Source organism: Clupea harengus, unplaced genomic scaffold (assembly GCF_900700415.2).
Source record: "Clupea harengus unplaced genomic scaffold, Ch_v2.0.2, whole genome shotgun sequence".
Classification (NCBI taxonomy): domain Eukaryota; kingdom Metazoa; phylum Chordata; class Actinopteri; order Clupeiformes; family Clupeidae; genus Clupea; species Clupea harengus.
Window position 1 is genome coordinate 52550 of NW_024879591.1, and position 21215 is coordinate 73764.

At 40.6% G+C, this 21215-nt stretch overlaps 2 protein-coding genes across 2 annotated transcripts in view; one reads left to right on the forward strand and one right to left on the reverse strand.

Moving 5' to 3' along the window:
• kdm4ab (lysine (K)-specific demethylase 4A, genome duplicate b) overlaps positions 1-9435 on the reverse strand; it is a 30757-nt gene extending 21322 nt beyond the window's left edge. The window contains exons 1-3 of the mRNA XM_042704153.1: positions 9319-9435; positions 1162-1317; positions 137-312 (exon numbers count right to left, since the gene is read on the reverse strand). Coding sequence (XP_042560087.1) covers positions 137-312; positions 1162-1302 — 317 coding nt within the window. The 5' untranslated portion in view covers positions 1303-1317; positions 9319-9435. The remainder of the gene's footprint in view (positions 1-136; positions 313-1161; positions 1318-9318) is intronic.
• Positions 9436-15661: 6226 nt separating this feature from the next.
• On the forward strand, positions 15662-21215 carry cdc20 (cell division cycle 20 homolog). The gene is made up of 11 exons (XM_042704154.1): positions 15662-15788; positions 16544-16740; positions 16837-16976; positions 17075-17171; positions 17498-17623; positions 17807-18000; positions 18117-18211; positions 19773-20007; positions 20144-20269; positions 20686-20803; positions 20939-21215. Exons 2-11 carry the CDS (start codon positions 16566-16568, stop codon positions 21100-21102), a joined length of 1470 nt encoding a protein of 489 aa, XP_042560088.1. The 5' UTR covers positions 15662-15788; positions 16544-16565; the 3' UTR covers positions 21103-21215.

Here is a 21215-nt window from a genome sequence, read left to right on the forward strand (position 1 = left end):
CAGCGAGAAGAGTCTATCTAGTATAGCAAGTTGAACTTTATGTATTTCAAACTTATATACACACAAAAGTGTGCATGTTTAACTGCATGTCTGCATGCCAAATGAAAGAAAAAAAAAACAGTAATCATTGCCTTACCTCTCACTATTTGCAGTCTTGCGAAACTCTCTGACAGTCATGGCCTTTTTCTGGATATTGTATTGGGTAAACAGACCAGACTGGCCTGTGACCACCTGCTGAATTGGTGCTGGGATCAACAGATCATCAATATCATCATAAGACTGCCGGGGTATCCAATCTTTAGGCGGAATTACCTGGAAAAGTAAAGGAAAAATAAGTTATAAGATATCTGCAATACTACTACTTTGAAAATGAATATTACACTTAGCTTATATTACTCTAACACCCCGGTTACATGCCAGCGACGCAACGGAAGCGAAATTCTATATCCCAATTAATTTCTGTTGAAGGTAGGTGATTGTGACGTAGACGAGAAATTGGGCGAAGCGAGCGAAAAAAGTTGGGGAAAGTTTAATCCTATGTAAATGAGGAGCGAATTTCGCCAGCAGCGGCCAATCAGATTATTTGGTGTTGTCTCTGACGGTTTGATAAGTGCAGGACTATGGCGTCGTTTGGTCGTTTAATTTGCTAAAAAGAAAAGCTTGTATGGCCTTGAAAGGGGGTTGTTGTTGTTCCTGGTATGTTAGATATTTAATCCTGTGCTTACTTTAACAGAATGACAGTTTTGATATAAAGACAAGTGACTAGATAGCTTACTAGCTGGCTAGCTTGCTAACTAGTCCAGTCTGTTATGCTATTTCTACACGCCACGCCTACTTAAAGCGAAGCATGCGTTTCGCATCGCTGGCATGTATCCAGCATAGCATAGCCTCTGAAAAAAATTATATTAAAACCCTTTTCCTCATTCACACCTCATACTAAAGGAGACTAAGAGTCCAACTACATGTCCCCTCTACCTCATTTCCAATTCAACAACTCAATACAAAATTAACATCAGTTGGAAGAGGGTAGACACCAAAGGTCTGTTCTGGGGAGCGACCGACTCAGAAGACCAAATCTTCTACGGTTAACCAGAATGCTGTTCGAGGAACAACAAGATGGGTGATCCAAAGGACCCACTGTCCCCCACAAGTGACACTTACTTTGGCCAGTCCAGCTCTGTGTGCCCCTTGGGACTCCATGTAGGCGATGTACTGACTGAAGTTTCTAAACTCTTCTTTGCTAGGATAGAAGGTCATGATGGCTTTGGACCCACAATTCGAAGGCAGTGAATCTGCAGCCATCCTGATAAAAAAGACCTGCAAAACAGGTGGAAAAAGGCTTGTAACATTGTGCAAGAAAAACAACATATCAAGGCTATCAATCAGAGGAGGGCTGTCCATTGAGTAAACAGAGGACAATACTCCCTAAAATAAATGTTTTATACGATAGTAGACTGACAAATAATAATAATAGTCGGGGAAATTACGGTAGTTATGCTTCACACACACAGGGTCTTGCATGACTTATCACTTGTCTCTTCTAACATGGCATCATAATCACACAGATTACACAGAAATTGGCCTTAAACTTAGCCACACACACAGAGAAACTCAAACTTCGTGCTTTGCTACTTCTTTGTCTGACGGCCGTGCACATACATACACGTGGAACTACGAGAACGAACAAAGAAACACACACACACATTCTTTCTGGCGTGCACACACGCTTGCACACTCACACATACTCTCTCTCACTCACACTCCCCTATATTTTCATGTATTCAATTAGATATTGTGTGTGTTACTTCCAATAATTTAGCAAATAAGTGCTTTTGATTGTATACAAGCATACAAAAAAAATATATATACAATATCGTGGAAAAGTTCATTTTTTGTTCCATAATTTAATTCAAAAAGCGACACCTTCATATATTCTAGAATCATTACACATAAAGTGGCATGTTAAGACTTTTTAGTTTTAATCTTGATGATTACGGACTTCCGGCGGGGAGCAAGGCAAGGTGGCTGCAAGGCACTGAGCTCTTAATTGAAACCCCCTCTTTGTTGTGTTTAAAAGTGCTTACAGATCACCTTGATATACATTTTAGACAAAGTACATTTTATTTACATCATGACTTGCAAGAAAAACCCAACTTCGACCAAGAAAGATTCAAACAAACAAGGCAAACGATTTTGCAGAGGATATAGCTTTGCTAATCAAGCGAGCAATGGCAGCCAAGATGGAATCACTTCAAGAAACTGTTGCATTGCAGCAAGCAATGAGAATTTTGTTTGTATGGGTAGGCTAATCTATGGGCATTGCATTGTGCTAGCTTTTCTGTTAAATGCATCTGGAAGATTACTCAGCTCATTTGGGTGTTGTGTTGAGTATTGCAAGAAAGGGTAATGCAATAACTAAATTAGTCTGGTGATAACTGTATTTGTGGCTAAGGAAGCAAAAAAAATGATACCAACTATCAGATGTGCTAGGAAGGGAGTGGTAACATCAACAGAGGAAAGTATTGAGACTATCTATCAAGACCTGTATACAGGTGGGCCAACACCCTCAGAAAATGACTTTTCCAACTTCTTTAGTGGACTAGAGCTTCCTACATTGACAGTAGAAAATATGTGAGGATCTAGATTCTACCATTACATTAGAGGAATTACTTAAAGCAGTAAAATCTACAAATAGGAGGCAAAACGCCAGTCATAGATGGGATACCGGTTGAACTATACCTTGAACTCTGGGATATTCTTAGACCAACATGGTTAGACCCTTTAAATTATGCTATTGAAAAGGGTGCCTTTGACAGGGACTTAAACACAGCCCTGATCACAGTCATTCCTAAACCCGGTAAGGACCCCTTGGAGTGTGCCAATCACCGGCCAATATCTTTGATAAATGCTGATCAAGATATTCTTTTTTTTTATCTCAAGATATTAATTTTTTTTCTTGTCCAGAAGACTGGAGAAAGTTTGAAAGTTATAGGGGAAATTATTAGCCTGGATCAAACAGGTTTCATCAAGGGCCGCTTAGCCTCTGATAATATCCGACGACTATTGCACATATCTAGTGTATCCCATAAAATACCACCTGACAGTGGCCTGCTTTTTCTAGATGCTGAAAAGGCATTTGATCGCATGGAATGGCCATTCCTTTGGAGGACAATGAAAGAATTCAAAATTGGTGATAAACACTATATGCCAATCCTTCAGCCAGAGTGCGTGTCGGGGGAGGTATGTCAGAGTTGTTTGGGGGCGGCAGTGGTACAGGAGGTAGAGAAGTAATTTAGTAATCAGATGGTTGCTAGTTCGATTCCCTGTCGAAGCGTCCTTGAGCAAGACACTGAACCCCTAATTGCTCCTGATGTGCAGTGCGCCATCAGTGTAAATGTAAAAATGTGAATACATCCTTGTAAGTCGCTTGGGATAAAAGCGTCTGCTAAATGACTAAATGTAAATGCATAAGACGGGGCACAAGTCAGTGGGACCCCTTGTCTCCCTTACTTTTTATCTTATCCATAGAACCCCTAGCACACTTGATCAGAAACTTTTCCACGATCTCTCATATTACAATTGGTTCAACATCACATTCAATATCACTTTATGCTGATGAAACATTAGTTCATTTGGCAAATGTCCAGCTAACGCTTCCATGTGTCTTAACAACACTGGAGCAATCTGGATACCTTTCAGGGTATAAGGTCAATCTTTCAAAATCTGCCCTTATGCTTATTAATACAGATCAAGATAAGTTATCTCTCCCAGCCCAGATTAATGTCATAAATGAGGTCGTATAACTGGGTGTTATGACTTTCCCTATGTCTGTGGCGAAACTAAATTACTCCACAATTCTGGAAAAAATAGAGGAGGATATGAATAGATGGAAACATTTGTCAAGCTCAGAACCTGCCCGTATTTCAGTCATCAAAATTAAAATGTTACCCCCCATTAACTTTGTAAGCTCAATGTGTGGAATGTTAAACGACCACGGTTAAAATGGTCAGCTCTTCACGTTAGTAGAATGGATGGGGGAATAGCTTGTCCTAATTTCAAGTTGTGGCATTTGTATTAAGAAGTTTCAGGTACTGGATTGATAAAATGGAAAAATATAAAAGAAGAATGAATAGGTGCTGTGCACCTATTAAATGATAACTCCCATCTTTCCCTTGCAGAAAAAGATCGTAAAGTCTGGGTTGCAGCCAAAAAGATAATAGTCCAGCGTTGGAAATCCCCCCCCCCATGACATTTCTACTGCCCACTGGCTGCTGACATTTTTTAACATATCTTACATGGAACTGTCGTCTTCAAGAGTAAATAATGCTCAGCCACCTACACTCGTACTATGGGAGAATTTTATATCCAGGTTGAAGGATCTACTGTTGATGTAGACATGATCTGTCTGTGACTGTCTCAATACTGTGTTGGGTGGTGTGGGAGGAGGGTGGTGGTGGAGGGGATGGGGGGGGGTATCTGTATCTATAGAACATGTTACCTGATGTGTTTGGTTATATGTCTTGGATATGGAAATAAAATGATGAGAATGAGAATATTTTTTTTTGATGATTACAGCTTACAGCTAATGGAAATCAAAAATCCAGTATCTCAAAATATTAAAATAAAACATTTACAATACAGAAATGTCAACCTGAGAAGGGCTCTAAATCAGCAAACTTTTCCACAATATTCAAATTTTTTGAGATGCACTTGTATGCTGGTCTACTTAATACACAAGAGTGAATGCTGCCCACCTCTTCTATTCAGAACTCCAAAGACCTTCAATCTTTACTAGCTATTGATATGTCATTTTGGTTCATCATGTCTTTATTTTGACCACTGTGGTAGGCACCACATTTTGTGTGGCACACCCATGTGTTTAACTTAATCTATCTGCTGCTGTGTTGAATAGTTGATGCCTATTCAAACGAGCAAGACCAATATTTTATTGGTGCCGTTGTCAGAATGGTACCAACATGATCTTGATGGCCCTTGTGAGGAGCGTATTCATATTTATGCACAACTGCACCCACATTCATTTGGTACCCATCCACAAGGTAACGTACCTTACATTAATTGTACATCTGTCATCTTAGGCACCTCTTATGTCGGTCCGGCCTACCTAGTTTGTGTACATCACAGGAAGAGAGGACCAAGCCCTTTCTGGTGTGTTTGGCCCATTCAAAGGCTAATATGTACCACGATCTAATGTCTTCTCCGACAGGTAACTACACGCCTTGATGTTTAATTTGGTGGATGGAGTAGGGCTGGGCAATACATCAATTGATTACTTTTGTAAAACTTCAGAATTTGTTTTTACAACAGCAAGTAAGTGTTTAGTAATGACTAGCTCCCAGTTTCACAGAACATGCACACAGCACTGACTTTCAGGTTAGCATTATCCAGTACACTTAACATTAACAGCCACTGCCAACCACACCTTCAGAACAGTGAAAACATATCCTTATTTAGCTACAGTTAACAGAGAACATGACAGAAAGACAACCCTAGTTTGTTTTGCTTACTAGCAGCAACGGTTGATAATGAAAAGCCATGCTTTTGACTTACACTGGAATAAATGTCTCAAATGGTTGAAGGGTGTCAGAATGCTTAGATTTAATCGAAAACCAAGGCATTTCTATGGACCTGGTCTTAAATAAATAAGATGATGCAGAAATTGCTCTGAATATTTGTATTGCCCAGTTAAAAAGAACTTGGACATGGTGAAGCACTACCCCATGACATGATCTTCCAGTTGTGGAAGGACTGACTTTTAAAGAGCAAACTGCAGCTGAGAGTAGCTTAGCCTATGACCAGGGCTCGAAATTTACTTTTTGGCTTACCAGCCAACATGGCTGGTAGATGAAAAAAATTACCAGCCAATCATATTTTTTAGCGGCCAAAATTAAACCTGGTATTTCAGACCTACTCTGACATTGTTTGACAAACAACCTTTACCTATGATTTTAATATCATTGTAAATCACTCTCAGAATGGAGTAAATAAAATCAACCAATATTGCCCATTTGGCTGGTGACAGCCGCAACGCGCGCTGTATGCTGTACCTGGGATCCGTAAAGGCCCTCCTTCACTATACAACATACGCTGTCTGAAGCCCAGTTTTATAGATTTGGGGTTATTGGTATGTGTTTGGTTATGCTGGGTGGGTGGCTGGCTGGCTGGCGTTGATGTAGTCTGTTCTTCTCATCCAAACTATAGAGATACATTATTTAATTAACTTTTGCATGACCACAATTTATCAAAGCACATTCAAGAGTTGGCTATTAGAAATATACTTCAGATGAATTAATTTAACCTCATAAGAAGCGTTGCATTAGGCCTACAAAAAATCTAAATTAAGCTTTAAAATGACACCTATATGATAGATAAATATTGTCCAACTAACAATATAGCATACATATTCAAAAGAAGATTATAGCCACCATAGTCTTGCTGATCTGACATAAAACCGCATTGAAAAAAACAGAGGGGAGGCAAAAAGTACCTCTGCCTCAATGAAGGGGGCGTGCGAGAGCCCACCGGTCGGGGCTATGCTTGTTCTGCCGTTGCTCTTCTTCTACGCTTATCACCGTCAACATATTTCAGCCACTGCCGTGGCTTCCCATTAATCGCAATGAGCCACCTACTGCAACATTTCCTTGGTAGCGGTAGCTGCTGTTGTGGCTGTTGTTTCTTCCTCCCTAGATGTTCGCTGCATCTTTGCTGGAGGTGATGCACCGGCAATGAATCGCCACATTATTTTAGCTTTCATTTATCTGCGTTAACTTGCGTGTGGTCAACTAAGTCTGTTTCAACTTTTGATTCCCACTCAAAATATTAGAACTTTATAAACGTTGTATTCGCTGGCAAAATAATAGAACATTGTATTCGCGCGCAAATTGTTATAGTTGTATAAAAATTCGAAGAACGTTATGTAACCCTTGCCCCTCTCCCACCGTTCGTGTTGGCGTTGCAAGCTATTTTTAACCATGACGGGCGCGGTAGTCGGGAGCTGTACTGCGCAATTTCACTCGCCAAGTGGCGGAGCATCGGACACAATTTAGTCGCCAGCCCAAAAATCTACACGCCATTGGCGCTTGGCGGGTGCCAATTTCGAGCCCTGCCTATGACAGAAGCGAACATAAAGAAATGTGCCATTTTTAAGCACCTAAACTTGCTACCAAGACGTGGTACTGTACTGAATCATGGGTAAACTAAGCATTGCTTATTTTAAGGCAGAATTACACAATGTTAACTGCTTATTAACGTCAGTTATCTTCCCCTGACAAACCACATAAAAATGACCATCCTAAGACTGCCTTGTGTGTAGGGATGGCAATGCTAGACAACGTTCCTTAGAGGAATGCAGTGGGCAAGAAGGAGCATAAACCTGTATAGCGCATTTCTGCTATCGGGCCAAATGCCAGCGAGCTAGTGCATGCCAATGCAAGGTGTGTTTCCATCATCACTTATGGGGCTTGATCGTGCCTCATCGGGGCAAGCGGCTAGGGGCTCTTGACCCACCGATTACCCTTGGGCCAAATAGGGCTAACTGGTGCTTGAGGCGGTATCAAGGTAAACGGCAGGATTAGCAGAGTCAGGTAAGAGAGGTTCAGTGCCAAAACAAGACAACTAGTCACTATAAAATAATCTGCACGCTAAATCAACAGAAAGTCTGCACACTAAATCAGGGCTTTGCTTGGGCTGATAAAAATGTGCAATGGTATCTTGATCAAGTAATGGAGAACAATCAACATGTCAAATACTTTAGACAGGTGTCCAGATACAGTTGATGGGCCTAAAAACTAAGAAAATAAGTTGCACAACTACCAGGGTGTGCATTAGCTGGTTTATGTTAAAGCAGCAGTAAGGAATTCTGTTCCAAAACTAGCAAGCTAACTACCTAAAAGGCATGCAAAAAACCTTGCAAACACCACCAACAGCCCAGCTGACACTGATAGAATCTTGCTCACACCCTAACTGGTGTCTTTTGGCAGTATAGCCGGCAATGCCATGATGTGAAAGCTTTTCATCCATTTTTGCAGGGTGTTCCATCCCAGAACACAAACGACATAGGACCTAATCTGGATGGCTAGTGGGAAAGACACAGGTGTTCAAATGTCCTTCACATGGCCATATGCTATCAAGCTTAATTTGAGGATGTTTCCCTGCTAAAATGAAGTAGGCTACTTTAGGCTGGACCTTGGCCACATCTGGCCTGGGGACCAAACAGACATTAAGCCAGATCACGTTTTACAGTGATCTAGGCCAAAAGAAACAATAAGTAATTTTACAGTGTGTGGACCAGAACTGGGCTGGACCAAATGATTTGTGTCATTTTGCAGCATATGGGCTAGTTTTGGACTGGAGACCCAGCCAGAGGCGGTTGATTTTCTGTTAAGATGATAACGTTTCTGGATTGGCTGCACCACATCTAACAAATTGTATCTCATTTCAAAGAGAGTAATAATGACAATAACACAACTTTTAGTTGTTTTGACCAACTGGACTGATTTTGTCATGTCTGGCACCATAGTGTAAAAACCTACCCATGCATTTTTAATCACTTTTTTCACTTTTTTCAATCAGTCGTTTTATTTCACTTGATAGCCTTTCATGCTGTTAATATTTGAAATACTGTCTTAGTTAAAATGTGAGGTAGGCAAGGAATTGACAACCCTGAAAATGTGTAATCAGGGGTAACGTTACAAAGTTTTGGAACTGGTGGCCTTCAAAGTAAATCGTTTGATGCCTTACATACGCTCACTAAAACTGCAGCATAGATGACAATGTTACATGGTCTCTAGTACACGGTCAACACAAAACCAGAACTTTGATCAAAGCCAACGTCAGCTGCTATAGTAGTGCACAATCTACCATAAACCTTATGAAGCTTCTGAGTTTACATTACTGGCCAGTGTAGCCTTCACTTTCACTTTACAAGTTACAAGCTGAATTATATTACGGTCATCGAACTTTTAGTGGGGAATGAAAAGCATATATATGTTACCAGCTAGATAAAACTACACACAGTTCATTAGACAGTGTGGTGTATGGTTTTCCTAGAAGCAAGAGTGTTGACTTTCTTTACATACAGTGTTAGCTATGCTTCTCCCCGATATAGGTTTCACTAGCTTAATGTTGACCTCGCGAGAGGGAAATGCCAGGTAACGTTAGCTAGCTAGCAAAATAACATAGCATCGAGAGCTAGCACAAGCCAACGTTATCCTATTTCTTGCTTCATACATAGTATACATTACAGTTAACAGATTAATTTTAATCGACAATGCATGCTTAAAGTTGACCAGTTCCACTCACCTCCGAGTATTGCAAGTCTGTCAATGTAACACAGGTTGTGATTTGGTTAGTTCTACACCACAATATCCTCCATTACTAATCACTTCTTCTACTTCTTCGTTCGAATCGAACGCCATATAGCGCATTACCGCCATCTATAGCATGGACGTCAAAGCGGGTAATTTAGCAGGTTTTCTATGAAGGATGAAAATAACAACAATTAATTGATAAAAATTGAGGTGATATAAATGCATGTGAAATAAAAAATAGAGTGATAAATGATCAAGTGATTTGATTCATTTAGAGTTGATTTGATTAAAACAGATGTAATGAAAGCAGAGCCATGTTTCATTATTTGTATTCATTGACAACCCAAAATCGCCATTTATAATTTAAGGAAAGTACCCCCAAAGGTGCAAGTTATAAAAATGTAAAAAGGTGGTGGAGATGAAATTGCATGCAAATTGAAAAATAGAGCCATAGAGTGCATTTATTTGATAAACTACTACATAATAGAGTATGGGAATAGACCAGCAGTCAGTAGTTTTTAGTGTTTGCATTTTAACACTTTCAGGGTCCGAAGAACCCCCCCCAAAAAAAATGTAAATGGGTTTTCGCAGAATTTGCAAAAGTAAGCTGTGAGCGAAACAACGGCAGTAGAACTCCTACACTCTAAAAATGCTGGTTTGAAAACAACCAAATTGGGTTGTTTTTATCCCAACCACTGGGTAACCACTGGGTAAATATTGGACCAACACAACACTGGGTTATTTTAACCCACCAAAATGGGTTATTATTTTTACCCAGTCACTGGGATATTAGGATCAGCCCAATGCTTGGTCAACCTAGCCCATTCAGTTGGGTTAGCATTGGTATTTTAAGCCAGCCAGATGGGTTATTTCACCCAGCAAATTCAAAGCATATTTTAGTTCATATTAAAACACAATACATTAGCTAGGAATGGCTAGAGAAATCCATAGCAAGAATTTCATGTCCATCTTTGGGGATCTCAGTGATTGGTTTGGAACATTGACTGTATATAGAGGCTCAACTTTTTATACAGTCATTGATTTGGACTAACATGACACTTTGAAAACAGGCTTTATATCAGGATGACACACTTATATGGCATTTAACAAGTTTAATGTTAGGCTAAGTACTATCAACAACTTTAGCTTGCAAGCTGCAAAAGTATCAATCATCCATTTTTCAGTGCATGTTAAAAGTTGAAAACTGTTGAGCAGGACAGAGAGTAACGACTTTACAGCTCAAATAGTGAAACAACTGTGTTAAAGTGACCCAGCTGCTAGGTAGATTATGTGACATCTGGTGGAGGAGAGGAGGGGGCACTGTCTTCAACAACTAAACCAATGGCTGGGTTACAGAAAACAATCCAGAATTAGTTAAAAAATACCTAATTAAATGACCCAACGGCTTTAAACCAGTGTTTTTTAGACAATAGTCAAACAGTTTGGGGAGTTCAAATGTCAGTTGGTCTTGTTGGTCAATAGGTTCCAATGACCAAAAGAGGGCATTAAGGGCAAAACTTAATTCAAATAGAGTATGGGAGTCTGTTGGTAGATGATGGGTGGAAGGGTAGACGATCAGTATACCCGGAAGTAATTCTAATAAGTAATGATTGGTTAAAACCAGTCACCTGACCTGAATGGAGAAACGATCCGTTTGATTGGCTAATACCACAACCTTTACTTTTTCGATCTCTTTTTTTATTTTATTATTCTGTAAAGTTATACAGCTAAATTCACAACTGACTTGTTAATCGAACTTTCACACGATGTCAAATAAAAAGTTAATAGTTACAAGCTTTCTTGGTAACTTTAAAAAAATGTAAGCAAAAAAATGTCAAACAAACTACTTTTATGTACAAATACGACCATCTACATAGTTTGGTCTGCCATCTTTTTTTTCGGTCTCGCTCTCTATGGATGTTAGCATAAGCGGGATTTGATTGGCTAGCACCTCAGGCTGTCGTATTTGCATTTGCAACTCAGAGTGGCAGTGAAGAGATAAACTATTGCAGCAGTTTGTTATATCAAATCTGTGATAGCGTACTATGCATTAATGATTATCTTTCAAACATGTCATACATTAAAAACCATTAAATGCGCAATATTTAATCCAATCATATAGTGAGAAGGTGAAATCCATCGCCCTTCTCGCCATGGCCCAAGAGGGAGAGAACCTTGGACTCCCCTACCCCAATGGTTGCGTCTGGGTACCCCCACATGGAGTCCAATTGACATTGATTGGACCAATTTAGGCTGTGTGCCTTACTGTCTAGTGAGGGGAGAAGATTGAACATGCTGGGAAAAAGATGCGGCAAGGTACTTGTGAGATTCGTGACCACAGATTTGGACTTTAGTTTTGTTCAGTTGGTAAATGTCTGTTTTCGTGTAAATAAATAGCTATTTTTTAAGAAAGCCACCGTCTCCTGCGCTGTGTGTGTTTCCCATCTGCAACCCCATTCCAACCAAGCATACATCCCACATCGTGGGGTGGCCAACTCGGGCCATCTTCACACATAAGCATCTCTCATGTGTATGGATACACACAAAGGACTTCAAAGTCAAGGTCACAAACATTTTCTCTTTATTTCAACCATGACGGCTGTGCCCACAATTTGTCTTGTAGGTACTTTGTGGATTTACTGGCTTGAGTGCCATGCCCGGGCTCAAGGGGTCCTGAATCTCTCTCTACCCTGCAAGGTGGAGTGGCTTGGTCAGAGAGGTTGCCCCTTGTTGTAGACAGTCAAGGGGCAACAGGACGCCCTACAGATTTAACTTATTCACATTGGTGGAAATGATATAGGATACACCAAGGGCACAGCGCTCATCAGCAGAATCAGAGATGATCTTGCCTCGGTGGTGTCTCTGTTCCCCGGGGCGTTTTTCTCATGAATGCAGAGTGTGGATGAGGGGAACCTGTGACGCCCCGGGCCACCTCGATAAGTCCAGGATAAATGGTAACAAAGTGGTGAGCTCGTTCCTCGAGCAGTTAGGCATGAGTGAGGCAAAACAACCTCCGCCTCTACATGCCTCTTTACTGGAGGGACGGAGTTCATTTAAACTCGGTGGTCAACACCGTACTCATGACTGACATAATTGTCTTTTAAGGGCCACCCTAATGACAAAATGAACCGCCTGCATTGCTGACTGTGTGTTTGTGTGTGTGTGTGTGTGTCTGTGTGTTTGTAAGGGTGCTAGCCTGAGATAACCAAACACCATAGTAGCTAGCTAGTTAGCTTGCGTAAGCTGCTGTAATTTCCCCTAACCCTGGTAAAAACCTATCGATTATGTCTGTTTGTAATGTGTAATATCAGTCCTTTACGTTACCGCTGTGGATAATGTTGTGTCACGTTTAACGCTGCTGTTAAACATTAATAGTACCTGAATATCATTTGTGGCGGAGCAATTTCTGTGTAATCACTAGCGGTAAAAAAATATTTTACAAAATAATGATGAGTGGGTTAAGGGCAATCTTTCTAACCTTCACTATTATCAATTATGAAAATCACTTCAGCAGTCTTAGGCCCTGTCACGCTTGTGTCCGTAAAATGAAGGAGATGAGGCGCACATGCTCAACACTGAGATTTTAATAGAACTTAAACAGGCACAGGGGCCTCAATATCGTAGGGAAACGAAGGAGCGAAAACTCACAGACAGACGAGACCAGATAACACAGAACAAGAAGGAGTAGGTTTTTATACACAAGGGACAGGTGCATAAAATCAGGGAGCTCAGAGCAAAAGCAAACACCTTGGTCAATAGTCCGGGAAGCCTGGGTACTGACAGCACACCCCTCCCTAGGCCCGGTCGGCATCGTCCCCGGTCGGCAACGCCCCAGGGCAACACCCTGGCCTCGGAGCTGGGCGATCCAGTCAAGAGCGATAAAAATCCCTTTTCAGTTCTCCCATTGGGATCCAGCTGCGCTCCTCGGGACAATCCTCTCCCAGTCTATAAGATACTGTAGCATCCACCCCTGTATCGCCTAGAATCGAGGAGCGGAACTGGAGACTCTTGACGTCTTCGGTTTGCCTGGGCTTGAAAATGTCTCATCGTACGTTCTATGTGTGCATTAGCGGCCTCCCATATCCCTTCTGCCAGTTTAAACCATTGAAAATAGGACCTTTTCCCTAAGGACTGGAAACTCTGATATAACTGGGCTTTTACAGATACACTAACATACTCACTACTAACTCTACCTAGTATTAGTTATTATTACTATTAGTTAGTATTGCTTCATATTCACATAGGGTCTTGCATGCATCACTAACCATTTTGCAAGGAGAACACTTGAACTTCACACTTCATATAGGCCTTTGTTCATATCACCTGTATGATCACGAACGTGCACACACATGCACATGGAACTCTGGTGACTGAACAAAGAAACACACACACACATTCTTTCTGGCACGCACCCAACAACACACACTGAGCACATAAGCTTGCACACACACACTCTCTCTCTTTCACACTCACACTACCATTTTATTAATTAGTTAGATACATTTAGTTAGATTTGTTATGCTGCCAACCTCTTCTATTCAGAACTCCTAAGACCTTCAGCCTTGCTATTAATAAGGTAACTTTGGTTGTAGTTATTAATGTAATTATTAATCAGAGTTCCAAATTGATAGTTTAACATATTTTATGAGACTGATTTGTGTCTCATCTTTATTTTGACCACTTTGGTGGACACTACACTTTGTGTAGTGCCCCCATGTCCTCAACTTAATTGATCTGCTGTTGTATTGAATGATTGATGCCTGTCCAATCTGGTGAGATCCCCAACATATTATTGGTGCTGTTGTCACGATAGTACCAATGTTATTTGGGTGGCCTTCGTGAAGACAGTATTACTATTCATACACATTTGCACCCACATTTATCCGGCACCTGCTCACAAGGTACGGTATCTACATACCTTTCTGGTAGAGCAATGTGACACGGGCAGATCTGATAGGTGATGGGGCAGCAGCAGAATCTGAAGTCGCTGCATTGCGGAGCTTAAGAAGGTAAGCAGAGTGTCTGATGCTGTTTGTCAATTCGCTCAGTCCTTAGGGAGGGGTACACCGGCTGCGCCTCTTGAAGCAGTCTGGTCTTGGTTTGGTTAAAGCCGACCAATAGCATTGTCGAGCAATCCCTTTAATTGCAGTGGTTTCTGGATAGTTTTACAAGGAATAAACCCTCTATTGTCCCAAACAATTACATTAATTGAAACATAATTGTAGCTGGTCGGACCTGTTTTAAAATTCCTCCAAACTGACTGTTATATTGTTAATCAGGGTAACCTATGTGATATTGAGCCTGTAGAAAAAGACAAAGTCAAATTAGACTACAGTATGCGAATAGAAATAACAAGAAATTTTATTTATTGTGTATTTACATCATGCCACTTGTTTTCTGCTTACTGAGCATTTAGTTGAAGTCTGACCAATTAGACGACCTCTTTTTCTCTTCAAGGGGTTCAACCTTTAAAACATTGTATTCTTTTTTTTAAAGCATGCCTGGATATATGTTAACTTCGAGGATAGACTGCATTAACACGTGACACAGTTTGCTTCCTGCTTCCTTCCTAATACAGAAATTTGTTGACAGACATAATGCTCCACTCTTCAAATAAAGTAATATAAATGCAGATAAATAAATAAAAACTTGGGCAATGATGGTTTGTGATTGGTGCATTCTAATGTTTCCGGTCAGAGACGAATATTTCGCCACACCCAAGTTCAAAAGTCCACGGCTCTGCAGAGAATTTTGTTTATAGCCAGTTTAGACAACCTGTCTGGGCGGAATTGGCAGTTTCCGCCAGCCGCTATTGTCCTAAAAAAAATGGGCATTAGAGTGTGTGTCAAAATTCACTTTTCTTTTTTTTTCATCAGAAAATATTAGAACTATACTATATATAGTATATATACTATATAGTATACTATATTACACCTGCATGCCACAAGGCGTACCCGAAGATTAAGACCTGGTGCGTGGAGGAGTTTATTGTGGTCACACTAAAGCATGCCCCACACACCATTTAGGAAGTTAACTGCGTGGTTGTTGTGAGAACACTTGTGATCCCCGGTCACATCAAGGGAGGCAAATATTAGGCTTATAGGCGAATATTAATAGGAAATTCTTATCTTGAAGAGAACAAACAACCATATTACATGGGAATTCTAGCGAAGTGGGTTTTGAAGTGAGTTGGTTTGGTCACGTAGTCATCTTGACTCACACTCCAGTTCAGAAGGTGGCGGTAATGCATCATAGCTAAGTTGTTAGCTGACCGCCCAAAAAAACAAGACGAAGAAGAAGCCGATTTGGTTTGAATTCACCAATCACGTTAAAGCATTTCAGTCATTTAAACTGAGTGTCCAAGCACCAAGGAATCACAGTGAAGCCAGACCCGAAAGCCTGCAGACTTGTAAAGTTCTTCAAATTATTTTAAGTTTTAATACTGTTTCAACACATATCGGGGTGAGTAAAAAGTCAAATAAGTATCCAACTTGCCTGTCTAGTTAACACCTGTTAGGATCTTTCCTGTTTCAAGAACGTTGACGCGAATATTTAACTTTGCTTGCTCAAATGTCTGCTTTTTCCAAACTAATCAAGATTAAGCTACAATTATGATTGGCTAACGTTGCATGCATGTACTACCTGAAGGATTGTTAGCAACATAACCGCACAGATCATGTAATATTGAGGAAGTTGACGTTAGCTTTCGAGAAAACCAAGCCAAGACATTAACGTGTATTGTCTCCCCGTGTTAATACGCCTTTGAATCGCCGTATCTTAACGTTAACCTACCACTATCTTAACATTTAATATTCTACGCAACAGCGTGATTACGGAGGGTTATCGATATTAACATTGTATTTGCTAAATGGGGATAATTCCTGTTAACATTAGGAGGGCTGCGCAGCTTCAGCAGACGTTAGCCAGCCAAGATATGTGACCAACACATTTTCATGAATGCATTTAGCGGTTTGTTTGGAAATCTAGTGACTAATATTGATGGAACAATCAAACTAAGACGGTGTGAATGATGGGTGACACAGATTACACCATTGCCAGTTAAATGTTTACAACGACCCTTTAAACCAACTAGCCTAACGGTCAATATGGACACTTTTGGTCCATTTTGGCGAGATATAGAACATGTTTGTTATATCGCTTTGGTAAACATTAGCGTATGTGCTTAAGATTGCAAATGTTTTCATCCCTGTACTCAGAACATCGAGAAACATTGTCACCATGGCCCAGTTTGGTTTCGAGAACGACATTCACAACGTTCTGAAGCTTGACATGCCAATTACAAATGCTCCAATGGCCAGGTGGCAGAGGAAAGCATCTACATCGTCAGCTAAGGCTCCTCTTTCACCTGGAAACCGATCAGTCAGTTCATCCAAGACCCCCAACAAAACGCCAGGTATACTCAAGAATGACGTGATTTTAAATTCCATAATAATATTAAAGCAAGTCTCTGGTTCCTTTTGTAAGAGAATGTTTGTTTTCCCTTGATTAGGTAAAAATGGGAAAACTCAGTCTACACCTTCGAAAGTAGGCGGTGACCGATACATTCCCACTCGAAATAACAAACAGATGGATGTGGCCAGCTTTTTGCTGTCAAAGGAGAATGACCAGATTGAGGCAAACACATCAACGGTATAGTCCCTTTTCCTTGTAGTGGCCTTTACTTGATCAGGAAATGCTTTCAATCCCTCTTGTTGTCTGATCAAAAATGTCGTCTTTTTTTTGGGCAGCAAAACCAAAAGGCTTGGTCTCTGAACCTTAATGGATATGACCTTGAGGAGGCAAAGATCTTGCACTTGAGTGGAAAACCACTCAATGCACCTGAAGGTATATCTGTACACAACAACTAGTACTTGGATTTTTCATGTGCATCACACATACACCCAGACATGATGAGAGCCTGGCAAAAGATGTCACATTTTTCTGGAAGACACGCGTGCATATTTTATTACATACTCTTTCAGCTGATGAACACGCTATTTAAAGAGCACAGAAGGGAGGGGGATAACTTGTTTGGCCGTTGAGCTAAAATATCAACAACTTTCCACCAGAATGGCAGAATGTACTTTTAATATTTGGACAGTACACTATTATAAAAACAAATGGACAGTACACTATTTCTCCATGTTAACAGACCCATTTTCTCACCTCAGGTTATCAGAATAATTTAAAAGTACTCTACAGTCAAGTGCCCACACCGGCCTCTTCCAAGAAAAGCAGATACATCTCGACTGTGCCAGAGCGTATCCTTGATGCCCCGGACATCCGAAATGATTTCTGTGAGTTTATTAGTATTAAATACAATTGATTCTTCATTACATGTAGTTATTTGAGTTTTTTTTTTTTATTTTTTAATTTTTTATTTAAATGACCAAATTTATGACTCATTGTATATCTGCATCTAATGACTGGACCTAGGACTCAAATTGTACATCTGCATGTACTTATGACTCACATTACAGATCTGCATCTGATGGACTGGGGTAGCCGTAACATATTGGCTGTGGGCCTGAGTAACACAGTCTATTTATGGGATGCGGCCACTGGTACCATAATGCTTTTGATGAGGATGGAGCCAGATGATTACGTCAGCTCAGTATCGTGGAGCAAAGATGGGACTTTTCTCGCTGTAGGCACCAGTGATTGTAAAGTGCAGGTATAGTAACTGTTCCTTGTTTTGATTTTTTGCCAGAAAATTGAATTTGTTGACCGTCATAAGTGTGTCTACCTAGGCTTCTCTGTAAATGTAAATTTCCCAACATTTATATGTAGTTGTGGGATGTGGAACACCAGAAACGACTACGCAGCATGTCCAGTCACACAGCCAGAGTCAGCACTCTCTCCTGGAATGACCACGTCCTTACAAGGTACAGTCATCTGTCAAATATGCTGAAAAGATGCTAGCTAGGAACCCATTGACTGTACTATTCTCTCAACATAGGAGAGCTTAATGCAAAGCTCTTTTCCGTTGTTAGAAGATGAGAGATTCTCGTAACACAATCCTTATTAGTGCCTAATCCTAGTGGCAAGCTTGGCGCACCCTCACACAATGCACAGTAACTACTGGAAGCCGGGAAGTTTGTTCTCTTTTGTGTGCTCTGCCAAAGGTAGAACGGCAAAGAAGTAAGTGGTTGGAACAAGAGACGGAACAGTGGTAAAACTGTATTTCTAACATTTTACTGCATGTCCGACACCCAACCGGAGTAGTAGGCATTATTATTTCATTTGAGATTTAAACAAACAAGGAAGTGAGTTCAAGTGTGGAGGAGTTGACTGTAGCTAAATCGTAGACCTAGTGATTAGCTGTTGGCTTCTCTGCTAACTTACCAACTGATCTCATTGTGTTATTGTTTTGCTAATCAGCTTCAGGCCCACTCTTACCTAAAATTGTGTGGAAATATGGCGATAGTTTTCTCGATCACTAGATGTTGAACAGTGTTCAAATTCTTTTCGAGCAGTACTTTGCTTTAGAAATCAAAGTCCGGTAGTTTTCACTTTAGTTTTGTGCTGTGCTGCTCTGGTGTTTGACCATCAAAGCGCACCGGGCTCATCGGAAGGGGAGGGGGGGATCTTTAAAGCTTTAACAGTGGTTCATACAGGGTGAATAGAGATGTACAGTATTGGCTCAACACCAGATTCTGCATTAAACTATTGACGACCATATCACAAGTGCAGCTGTTTTCAATCACTACCCTCTTCCTCACCATCTCATGTACCCACACCTTGCCCTTTGCTCCTATTTCTTTGAGGAATTCCACATGTTCTGCATGTGTTTAGGCCCTATCCCCTTAAGTTTAACCATATGCATTGGTGATTGTGGTGAAATTGTCAAACCAAATGGTGTGACCCATTTATGAAGTTGTATTGGCTCTTTCACAACATTTGAGGGTAAATCCGAGACAACCGTTACAGCCACCTTTTTATAAACATTAGTATCTAACCTGAACCAGTCACCCACCTTTTGAAGCCCCACTTAATTGGTCATCTATGCCTACAGTGCTAATTTGTCCTGTTTTAGCGATACATTGATCTAAAGCCAAGTCTAGTCCTCTTTGATCTCATCTTGTGTAGCTCACTTGCCCAGCACATCAGAAATGACTAGATAATTCCTGATATGACTAGCAAAACCTAAGCCAACTGCAGGAGAAATGGGCCAGTGTTAACTAATCAGACCAGTAACTAGTTTGAGAAAAAATAAAAAAAGCGAGAAAGCACTCAGTTGATCTTCATGACAAAATGTGACCAAACGGCTGGACCAACGGAGTACAGGTGGAAAAATGTATCTTAAACACCTGTGATGTTTTAGTAGACCCATCGAGGAGGAAATGATTGTGCCTTGCTATCACACATTCATAAGTTGAATTGCTGCTGATTTGTGTGTCAGCATTTGGTTTGACCTTTTTAACTAATGAAATGCTTCTTTTGCAGTGGATCAAGGTCTGGTCACATTCATCATCATGATGTCCGTGTAGCAGAACACCATATCTGTACCCTAATTGGCCACAGCCAGGAGGTTTGTGGGCTTAAGTGGTCCACCGACGGAAGGTTTTTAGCAAGTGGAGGCAATGACAACATGGTGTATGTCTGGCCAGGTGTCCAGGAGGGTACTGTCAACATGCAAACCCCTGTCCAGAGCTTCAGTGAACACCAGGGAGCTGTTAAGGTGAACAATTAATATGTTGCTGTGTTCTTTTGATTTGGAAGATTTTGGTGTTTTAATCCTTTCTTTTCACCAAATATTTTTCAATGAGTCCGCTCTGAATTCATAGCACTTTACATTTTGCTTTTTCCCCACTTAGGCATTGGCATGGTGTCCATGGCAAACAAATATCCTAGCATCCGGTGGTGGTACCAGTGACCGACACATACGTATTTGGAATGTTAGCAGTGGGAATTGCATGAGTGCACTGGACACACGTTCTCAGGTAAAATAAAGTTAAGAAATAATTCTATACATGTTGTGCATGTAAATCCATGGCTGCTAACTCACTGCACGCTAAAATCCACGCATTGTGGAACAGTTAAGTGATGGAAGGTTACGCAGAAAATCAGCAAATTCTCTCCTTTATTCTGATATTTAAAACATTGACACACAGAAGCAGCAGCCACTCAGCCATGATTTCATGTGGCATTCAGGAGAGGATTGGTGCCAGCGGCATAGTTAACCTTTTCTGTCATCCTTTATTATAATTGAATTGAGTGAGACAAACATTATTTGTGATTTTTAAAATTATTTTAACACACACACATTTGTTCCTTCTACCCTGTAGCCTTTCTGTTCTTGGTTTGCAGATATGAAATCACTTGACTATTCACACTTTTGTTGTTGTTTTTAATATAGATATCCTCATTGCTGTTTGCACCAAACTACAAGGAGCTGATCTCTTCACATGGCTTTGCTCATGATAACATAATTATATGGAAGTATCCCTCTCTCACCAAAGTGGCAGAGCTTGAAGGTAGGTTGGACAGTTGGTGAAACTACTCTTTTTGGGGAAAAATCAAAAAAGATAATGTCGTTTTACTTTACAAAGTGTGTGTATTTTAATCCACCAATGTTCTCACTTCAATGTGTGTTCATTTTGCTCCTTTAGGCCATGAAGGCAGAGTTCTGAATATGGCCCTCAGTCCAGATGGCTCCACAGTGGCCAGTGTGGCTGCTGATGAAACGGTCCGATTGTGGAACTGCTTCGAAAAAGATCCAGTTAAAAAGACGACGCAACCCACCAGCAGCATTATCCATCAGCCGATTCGTTAGATCTACAGCCTGTGCTTATGTATACTGCAGGAGAATACTTTTAAAACTTTGTACAAATATTATTTTCTCTTTTTCTTCAATAAAGGATGTCCCCTACTGGTGACGTGGTTTTA